This window comes from Trichosurus vulpecula, chromosome 2, assembly GCF_011100635.1.
Source record: "Trichosurus vulpecula isolate mTriVul1 chromosome 2, mTriVul1.pri, whole genome shotgun sequence".
Lineage (NCBI taxonomy): Eukaryota > Metazoa > Chordata > Mammalia > Diprotodontia > Phalangeridae > Trichosurus > Trichosurus vulpecula.
Window position 1 is genome coordinate 155,421,091 of NC_050574.1, and position 10,435 is coordinate 155,431,525.

The window sequence follows — 10,435 nt, forward strand, 5'->3', positions numbered from 1 at the left end:
TAAGAAACGACGACGAGATTATATCTTATAAGGAGGAAACAGACTAAACCCTGGAACAAAATGCAAATTCTTTGGGAAGGGGAACTCCCCAGGATTTCTTTCCGTGATTGAGTGTTCTCTTCAGTTGTGGAAAAGTGGGAGAGAAATGTGTAATTGATGGAATATGCGGTGAGATCCTTCTAAGACTCAAAGGGACCTGGAACAGGGTTATAGGAAGTCTCTCATATTATACAAACAGGATGGTGCACAGTTGTTGTTTGTGTACACTGGTGTATTACTTATGTTTCTGCTGTTGCTGGGGAAACTAGAAATGCTTAAATTTTGACTACTGGGAGGGCAGGAGGGAGGGAGGAAGGAAGGAAGGAAGAAGGAAGAGAGGGAGGGAGGGAAGGAAGGAGGAAGGAATTCTGAGTTTGTTCCCCTCCCTTTCAAATAACTCACTCTGCCAGCAAGAAAATCCATCTGAAGCTGTGGCTCAGGTAGGATGCTAACCATCCCCCAGTACTTGGCAGCCCTGGCTGAAAGGCTCCTACCCTTTCTAGCCTTCTAGGTCAGCACCAAATCTTGCAGCTCCATCTCTCACCCAATCACATAAGTAAGTTCTCACACCACTGACACACATTCTCATTCGTTTCCAAATGAGGTAGAGAGACAGTGGGGTTTATGGGTGGATAGAGCACAGGACTTGGAATCCTCTGAATCCCATCTCAAACACTCACTAGCTGTATGACTCCAGGCAAGTAAATTAATCTTTTCTCAGCCTCAATTTCCTCGTCTGTAAAATGAGGATGATAATAGCACTTATCTCATAGGGTTGTTGTTAGGATCTGGTGAGATAATTTATGCAAAAGGACTTTTGCAAACCTTAACATGCTATATAAATGAAAGATAATAACAAAAGAGTCAGTAATGATGATAATAAGGATGATAATGATAATGACTGTCTTTTCAAGACAGTCAAGTGTCATTACTAGGTGATTTTATTCATGGTGATGACCTTTATAGTGGTGATCTATAAAGATTAAATAGGGAAGGAAATAACCATTTTTTAAAAGAGCCTACTATGTGTCAGGCACTGTGCTAAGCTAAGCCCTTTTTGCAAATATTATCTCATCTGATTCTCACAATAACCCTGCCATGTAGGTGCTATGGCTATCCCCATTTTACAGTTTAGGAAACTGAGGCAAACAAAAGTTAAATGACTTGCCCAGGGTCACGCAGCTAGCGTCTGAGGCTTCCTGACTCCAGGACCAGCACAGGCCCATTGCACCACCAGTTGCTTCTAGGCAGATTCTTGTACTATGTTAGCAAGAAGCGTGGGCCTAAGTTTCTTCCTCTATATAATGGGAATGTTGGACTAGATGATCTCTGAAGCTCCTTCCAGCTCTAACATGATGTCTGTGATCACATGAGTCTACGAATCTATGTTCTCTCTAAAAAGAGGATTTTTACCAATCTGTCAAAATGTTCATCAGCCCTGCCCATATTCACAACGATACATCTAAAGAAGGCATTAATAACCTGTAAGTAATAGATGTACAGTTCTAATGCTGGCAACTGTCAGATGTGCTCTAATGTTGGTGACTTCACAGATATATTCAGATCCTTAAAAAAAGAAAAGAAACACTGATAAATGAAAGATCTGAATTTAGAAAATTAATAATACTAGGAAAGTGATTATTTATATTATTTGTATTCATATAGGATTTCTTTAAATAAGAGCTCTCCTTGTCCGTTAATTTGGTTACAGATCATTAACTGCTTGGCAAAAAGTCTGGGGAACTTGGGGCAAGGAGGTAGGGAAGGGGCATGGTTGAAGTATCTGGAGTCTCTACTAATTGGAAAGCACAAATTGTAAGCTCCTTGTGCTTGATTTCATTTTCATAAACTCAATGTTCTACTTGAATTGAAATACAAACCTCTCTAAAATTATAACATAAATCAACAAAAACTGTTTGATTTATTTAAAAAACCCAAAAAAGCTGATATGCTTTTGACATATCAACAACACATTTATGATGTAAAGCAAGCTATACCTGTATCTGACCGAATTTTTTTCTTACCTTCAGTGTGACTTCTTTCAGACACTGAGTACATGAGTTGTATTAAAATGCATAACTAGAATGAGGTAATGGACTTCTTTTCTATTCTGGGCTCTCCTAATAATCCCTTGGAGTCAATTTCTTTATTCCGCTCCTTTTTATCAACTGCCAAATGGATATATGCAGCAGGAGATAAATTATTACTGAGAGACCTGTCATATTTTATGGTCCTAGAGGCCCTAGAGTAAAACTTACAGAGAAATGTTAGGAATCATAAAGAAAAAAATAGAACATATCAATGCTGTTCTATATCTTTTTTGGTCAACAGTAATGAGATGGATTAGAAAACGTAAACTTCCAAAGGCATGTAAACTTCTAGTACTTGGAAAAAGGAGAGATTTTTTTCTTTTTCTTTTTAGAATTAATATTTCAAAAAAGAAATGAAATTTGAATTGAAAAACAAAATCATATTTGTTGTATTTCTAGGAAGTATTTATCTGTCCATGTAGCTAGAATTAAATCAGGATGAATGATAGATTGGGTTAATGCAGACCTCAAGCTGAGATTTGTTTTGTTTTTTTTTTTTTGACCGCACCTACAAAATACTAAACCGTGCAGTCAATACAATGAGCTTGGCAGAGGATGCTTCATTCAGTCCATGTTAAAGTGGCATATGCCAAAGACAAGATGTCTAGATTCTGATTATCTGAAGTTGGTGCTTAATATGCTGAATGGTTTGCTCTCACATAGATGGAACCTGGAAGAGGTTTCATCATCAGACTGGCTTACGCAATGATAGGAAAAATTACTTTCTAGTATTTTGCAAGGATCTTTAAACTATTCCTGAAGGTGAGGTTTAAATCACCCTGAAATAGGAAGATATAAATGAAAAATAATCATTAAATACAGCATAGAGAGCTCAGAAAAAGAATTTGTGTCCTAACTGTATGTATCACAGTTGGAAAGAAGACCTGAAGGATTTACTTTGGACAAAACCCCATTTAGCTTTCTACTTTTACCCAGGATGCAACACAATGGATTGGAATGTCATTGCTCACCATGTCTGTAGAATAGAATCATTCCCTTTTCAGCAGCTGGCTTCTTGATTGCTCAGTAGAGAGAGATAGGACAGATGGAGCTCACATTTTCCACCAACTAGCTCATGCATTCATTCCCTAAGTATTTACTGTGTACCTCTTCTGTTCAAGGCTCTGTGCTGGATATTGAAGAGGTCATGGGACCAGCGTGAATCTTTCATTTTACAGATGAGAAAACTACAGATGGCTAAAATACTATCAGAGTATCTTTGTAATGGCTGGCTGGTCAACCAGGGAGTCATTTTTGGTGACATGCTGTTCAACCTTGCTGAAAATCTTGTTGCTTTTGTCTTCCTTCATAACAGCTAGCTGATCTTTGTATATTATGTTATGTTTCAGGAAGTCCTTTACAGACATTATCTCATGTAATTTGCTCAACATAATAGGGGTAAATTGTAGTTTAGTTGGGATACTATCCATTGGAGTCTCAACAAAAGCAACATTAACTTTATATTTTTAATCATCCTATAACCATCACCCATCTTCTCCCCCTACCCCTAGTGGCCATTACATGTAGAAGTGGAGGAAGTTGTTAGAGTCTTCCGCCCCACCTCCAGTGGTCCAGGGACTGAAAAAAAAATTTGAACCCTAGCAATGGGAAAGCAGGGTCAGAATACTAGATCCTAGTTCCTTGTGTTTCATATCATCTTTTTGTTTTTATGGAGGGGAGAAGGCAAAGCAATTGGGCTTAAGTGACTTGCCCAAGGTCACACAGTTAGTAAGTGTCAAGTGTCTGAGGCCAGAATTGAACTCAGGCCCTCCTGACTCCAGGGCCAGTGCTCTATTCACTGTGCCACCTAGCTGCCCCAGTTCCCTGTGTTTCAGATCCATCATGGCAGACTATCTGCATACGTTTGTCTTCTCCATCACGCTAGTCAGTCATACATTTTGTACCCCTTACTCTCAGTTCTCATGGTGAAAGTCATAGAGCCAAAGATCTAGAACTGGAAGGTACCTCAAAGGCCATCTAGTCCAACCTTCTTAATTTTTAGAGGAGGGAACTGAGGCTTCAAGGTGTTAAGCGACCTTCCCAAGGCCACAACGTTGTGTCAGGAGCAATCAAGTCTTTAGTCAAGTCAACATTTGTGTTTACTCCATCAAGTAATGCTGCCTTCCTCATTGTCAATTTTCTATTTTCCTCTGCCTCCAGAAGGTCTCCCCTGGATTCTGCTTTGGCTCAGTCAATGTAATTGAAAAGATCTAGCTCATTCAAAGATGTATTCCCAGGGTTCTCTCACTGGGAACCTGGGATCCACAGCTCTGTCACTGACTCACTCCATTACCTTAGGCAAGGGCGAAGCTTCCCTTTTGTCTTGGCTCCTCTCCTGACTGATGAGGGCCTAATAATAATGCTGACCTCATAAAAGTGTGTCCTAGGTTTGGGTGAAATGATTCACAGTCATGAAGTGCTTTATGCCAAACAGAATGTGAACCTGAGAGCTAAGTATCTCTCTGTAATGGGACTTGAAACTAAAGTCCCAGCTAAAATATCACCATCTTCAAGAAGCCTTTCCCAAACCCCCTTAATGCTAGAGCCTTCCCTCTCTGATTACATCTAGTTTATCTTATATACATTTTATTTCTACATAATTGTCTTCATGTTGTCTCCCCCATTAGATTGTGAGCACCTTAAGAGCAAAGATAGTTGTTTTTTTCTTTCTTTGTACCCTCAGTGCTTAGCACAGTGTCTAGCACATAGTAGGTACTTAATAAATGCTTATTGACTAATTGACCTTAATGGGCATAAGACATGGGAAGCTGGCTGGTCAGTGGGGATTCATTTTTGGTAATGTGTTCTTCAACACTGCTGAAAATCATATTGCTTTTGTCCTACTTCATCGCAGCTAGCTGATCTTTATGTCCCATTTTATGGTTAAAAAAGCCCCTTTTGAACATCATTTCATTTGATGTGCTCAACAACCTTGTGAGGCAAGTGGTTTAAATGTTATCCCTTTTTCCAGGTAAGTAAACTGAGGCACAGAACGGTTTAAATGAATTGTTAAAGGTCAGATAACTGGCCAGTGGCAGAACCCAGATTCAAACCAAGGTCTTCTGATTTCAAACCCAGTGTTCTTTCCATACCTTAGTACAGTTGTTTCTCAAAACTCGTAAGTGGCTTCCTATTGTCTCTAAGATAAAATACCAACTCTGTTGTATGTTTAAAGCCTTTCATAATTCGGCTCCAGCTGACCTTGCCAGACTGATTGACTACACAGTTCTCCTCCTCACACTCCTTACCTTCCAACCAAACTGGCCCTTTTGATATTCTTTATACCTTGCATTCCATTTCCTGATGTGCTTTTTTGCTTACTCTGTCCCCCATACAAGGAATGCTGTCCCTCCTCAACTCTGCCTCCTGCAGCAGAACTCCTGGCTCCCTTCAAAGCTCAGGTGGTAGCTGCCATCTTCTACCATCAACTAATCAATCAATTATTTTTAAAAAACATTTATTAAATGTTTACTATATTCTAGGAGCTTGCTAGGCACTGAGGATACAAAAAAGAGGCGAAAACAATTCCTGCCATCAAGAAGCAACAAAGGGAGAAGCAACATTGCAAATAGCTAGGTACACAGAAAAAATATAGAGGGCAATAATCACAGAGAGGAAGGTACTAGCATTGGGGGGGGGGGCAGTGCACCTGGGAAAGGCTTCCTGCAGAAAGTAGGATTTGATCTGAGATTTGTAGGAGACTAAGGAAACTAAGCAGCGAAGGCGAGGAGGGATAGGATTCTAGTCACGGTGGGGACATCAATTGAAAAGGCAAAGAGACAGATGTCCTGTGTGAGGACCAGATCCCTTCAATAGTTAATGTTCTTCACCTCCCCTCCCCCCAAAAATCATGTTTTATTTACTTTACATGTACTTAGTATTTACTTCTTGGCATATATTTAACATTTCCCCTGCCTCCCACCAGCAGAATGTAAACTGCTAGAGGGCAGGCCATGTCTCGGTTTTTTTGGCTTTTATATCCCCAACTCCTATCACAGTGCCTGACACATACTAAACCCTTTAACAAATGCTTACTGTCTGATGAATGAATAAAAGAATGGCTGCATTCAGAACTCTGGCTCTTAGTTAAGCTGTGCAGAGAAATGGCTCTTGGTACAGCATATGTAGCTTGAAGGCAGATGCAAGGCACTCAGCCAGCGCAGGTATGAGGCATTAAGTGTTCTGACCTATTTAGACACTTGGATGGAACACCATCATCTACCAGACACAATGCTGACTGAGGCAGGGCTTGGGTATCTCTGCTCAATTAGCTGAACCCTCTTCACACTCTATGGTGCTGCATTAAGCACATCACAAAAAGTTAACTTCTAACTTCTAGAAATCACAGAAGGAATCAAGAGCTGAAGGGGACCCTAAGAAATTATCTAGTCCTTTAAAGGAAAGACAACCTCAACTATTTGAAGGACTCTTCACCTATAGCACAGTGCCTGGAATGTAATAGGTGCTTACAAAAGCTTGTTCATTCAGTGTCACTAAACATTTATTGGGCATCTACTATGTGCAGGGTCCTGAGCTACAAGTTGAAGATACAAAGAAAGATAAAGGACAGTCCCTGCCTTCAAGAACCTTCCAGGCTAAGGGGTGAGACTGCATGTAAATAAGTCCTGACCATTAAGTGAAGGGGAATTAGACTTATCTGCTTGCTGTCCAAAGGCAGAACTAGGATCAGTGGTGGAAATTGTGGGGAGAAAGATTTTGGCTCAGTATATCAATTAACCACCTAACAACTAGAGCTGTCCAAAAATAGAATGGCCTATCCCAAGAAGCAGCAAGTTCCCTCAAAATAGAGAGGCTCAAGCAGAAGCCGGATGTCCACTTGTCAGATGTTACAGGAGAGATTCACGCTTTAGGTAAAGGGTGGACTTGCATGGCCTCTAAGTTTCTTTCCAAATTTGAAATTTTTTTGATTCTATAAAATGCATGCTCAGAAATATTAAGCAATTTGTCCAAGGTTACACCACTTGGCATGGAGGCAAGGACACGGGCACAGAACTGAGATGTTAAACCAGATCGCCCAACTCTTAGACCTTATACTTTCCAATACACCCCAGGGCCATGCACTTCCTTATCTAGCCCTTTGGGAATTCTTAGCCTGGCCTTGGAGTTCCTTGATCAACTTCCCCCCTCTCTCAACTATCTCATCAACCTTTTTGTCTCATTATTCCCCACTACAGACTTCCTATTCTAACTAGACTGATCAGCTTGCTATGTACTATATGTAATCTGCTTGTTCCTGATCTTATCCTTTGGCAGATGTCCCTCCCTTTACCTGGAACCTTCCCCTTCCTTTGCCAGCCGATGCCCCTTACACTCCATTCTCAATCAAAACTCACCTCCTCTAGGAAGTTTCTGGAGGCCCATCCCACTCTGATCACTTTTTTTCTCCCTGTGTTTATGGACACATCAAATTTCCTGTGTATTCTTATTCCTTTATATCTTCCTAGTATGGGGTTGGGGAGGGGAGGTGGCTTCTATGGTGATGTATTTATACAATGAGTACTTAACAGATACTACAAGATAGCAGCTATATTTCAAGGTTTCCAAATAAACTCATTCTAAGAATGGAAAACCCAGGTGCTTGTCTTGGTATTCATCTGGGTGGGGCTGGGGGGGCGGGCAGGCTACAGAGATCAGGAACAGGTTGGGTTAGGGTGTGTTTATTACCTCAGGAGGCTTGGGAAGGATTTGGCAACAAGGTGGACAAGGGTGAGAAGGCTGGGCAAGTGGAGAGTGATGGGCAACCTTCTCTCTAGGTGAGGGGTTATTGATTTCTGCAAGTGTGTGAGAGCGTGCGCGTGTGAGTGTGTGTACGTGTGTGTGTGTACATGCATGCACACACTTGCGCCAATGCCACAATGCCTTTGAATACTAGGTTGAGGAGGTGTGGGACAGAAGGCTGAGTGTTGAGGGCCGTTTCAATTCCTCCAACTGGCTGACCCTGAACACTGCAGCACACTGCAGGGGGTGACTTGACAGATGAAGGCTTGATTTCTAAATCCTTGGGATTGATAGTGGAGAAATGATGAACTTGGGAAAATTATTTTGTCCTTTCTATCAAGGCAATAGGTAGACATTCCCCAGGCCCTTGTTATGCATTTTTTTTTTTAAAAATCCAAAACTTTCTTTTCTTAATTTGGCAATTCTGGGTATTTCCCCAAATGTAGAATAGAAGATAAAATACAATGAATAACAGGAAACACTCCTCCAAATTCCTAAATTTCTTAATTCTGAAGAAATTAATTAAACACCTCATAGCGTCTCTAGGTTAAAATCATTGTGCATGCTTTTGTTTTTAAGCCTTGTGACCGTATGATCTTCCTCTTTTTTTTTGTAAATAGTATTTTATTTTTTCCAATTACACATACAATCTTACTTTTATTCTTTTTACATAGTGGGGCAGAGAAAGCACTGAATTTGAGGTTAAAATCTGGTTCTATGAGCTGTATGACCTCGGACAAGTCATTAACCTTTCTGAGCCTCAGTCTCTTAGTCTGTAAAACAGGGCAAATAGGGAAAAAATAGGGTAAAAATAGGTAAAATAGGGGAAAAAATAGCTACTTCACAGGAAAACAGCTTGTAAATTGTAAAGCAAAGAATACATGTAAGTTAGTATCACACGGGGCCTATACTAGTTGAGTAAGCACCATTCATGTTATATGTGCATCGTCCATATAGATAAAGTTCTACGTAGAGCAGTGGATTACAAAAGAAGCCAAATATTTTGAAATACAGTTATCAAAAATAAATAAATAAATAAATTTAAACGCATAGACCCCGGGTCAAGAAGAGTCCCTCGGAGAACCAAGTGGTTCCTCTTGTCATTTCTTAGTGGTGTAGGGACTTGGATGAAAATGTAATAAAGTTTATGAGCTGAAATTCCAATTTTCTTAAGCGGAGTGTAAAGGCTTGGGGGTGGGCGGGAAGAATTTGAATTCAGGTTGGAGGAAGGCAATTTCTGGCACAGTGTTTCATCGGGCAGCGTCCATCACCCCTTCTGTTATTTAGCCTCCCTCCCTCCGGTTCCGAGGCAGAAGGAATTACCGGCCTTCCCTTGTTTGGGTCCCACCGCAGGATATCTACAAAGGTGTTTGACTCACCTGGGGTTCGATCATCCACTCCTGCTCCCTGCTTTCTCCGGAGACAGCATATCGAAAAGCTGAGTAAACAGGTATCTTTTCTTGGGTGCTGTACAGGGTGGCGAAGCGCTCCTTACCCTTGTATTTTTGACAGATTTTCACGTGGAAAGGCTCAGCCAGTCCTTCAGGCGGGGTCTCTTCATAAAAGAACTTGTTACATTCAGCAAAACCGGCTTCATCCTCCCGGATAATTCTGCCCTCTGCGAGCCAGGACAAAACAAAGAGGCTGCCGAGGGGAAGGAGGGATGCTGGTCTCATGATGGACTTCCTGAAATTGACCGTGCCCTCCTTCAGCTCCCTGGGCCGGGGGCTCGCTCTGAGAGGTCCGAGACTGAAAGGCAGCAGAGAAGCCCTGCAAGTGGATTGGAATCTGGGAACGGTTTACAAGGGAAATGAAATCCGAAACCCAGCCCTTCCCTTCTGGGAGTGGACTCTTTCTACAGGCAGGGCACTGCCAAACTGCATGGAAGCTGTAGGGTGTCATGGGCTGCAGAGACAAATCAGCTACTGGAGGCTGTACCTTTGGGTTCCCCCTCTGGAGATGGCTTCAGGGACTTGGGCTGCAGCTATCAGAGTGTGTCAAGAAGGAAAGGCTTCAAGGAAACTTGGGTCCTGGGAGATAAGGGGCTTTTTTTTTTTTTTTTTTTTTTTTTTTTTGTGACGCTGATCCCAATGCTCAGGGTGTGAGTGTCTGAATGTACATTCAGAATATTCAGAGTATGGGGATGCGAGCCTAGGTTTTGGTGCATCGCACATCTGTCTCCTGAGAAAGTGCTGTACAGAGCACACTGTAAAGGCGAATACGGATCTAAAACGTAGTATCAAGTGTGGACTGCATACCAAATGCGTGTGTAAAGCAGTCACTGTAGTTGTTCGACAATGGAAAATTTCGGAGGGAAAAAAAATATGAAATGTGATTATAAGAAAACAAGACTGACTTTTATGTGATACATAGAATTATTTTACAATTAATCCGTGTATGTACACACACAGACACAGACACAGACACACACACACACAAACCAGGTACCTGAAATTGCCTGTAGAATAGAAGGATTAGCAATTTCCTGACACTTAGGCCTCTATTGTAAAAAATAATTAGTTAATTTTAGCCTCTTTTTCCTCCTCATAGGTGTCAGTACATAAAAA

The 10,435-nt window shown here is 41.2% G+C and overlaps 1 protein-coding gene across 1 annotated transcript in view; it reads right to left on the minus strand.

The window, feature by feature from the left end:
- Positions 1 to 9,718, minus strand: part of ENDOD1 (endonuclease domain containing 1) — a 33,740-nt gene extending 24,022 nt beyond the window's left edge. Inside the window, exon 1 of the mRNA XM_036747656.1 lies at positions 9,248 to 9,718. Within this exon, the coding sequence (XP_036603551.1) occupies positions 9,248 to 9,544 (297 nt within the window). The 5' untranslated portion in view covers positions 9,545 to 9,718. The remainder of the gene's footprint in view (positions 1 to 9,247) is intronic.
- Between the last annotated feature and the right edge of the window lie 717 nt (positions 9,719 to 10,435).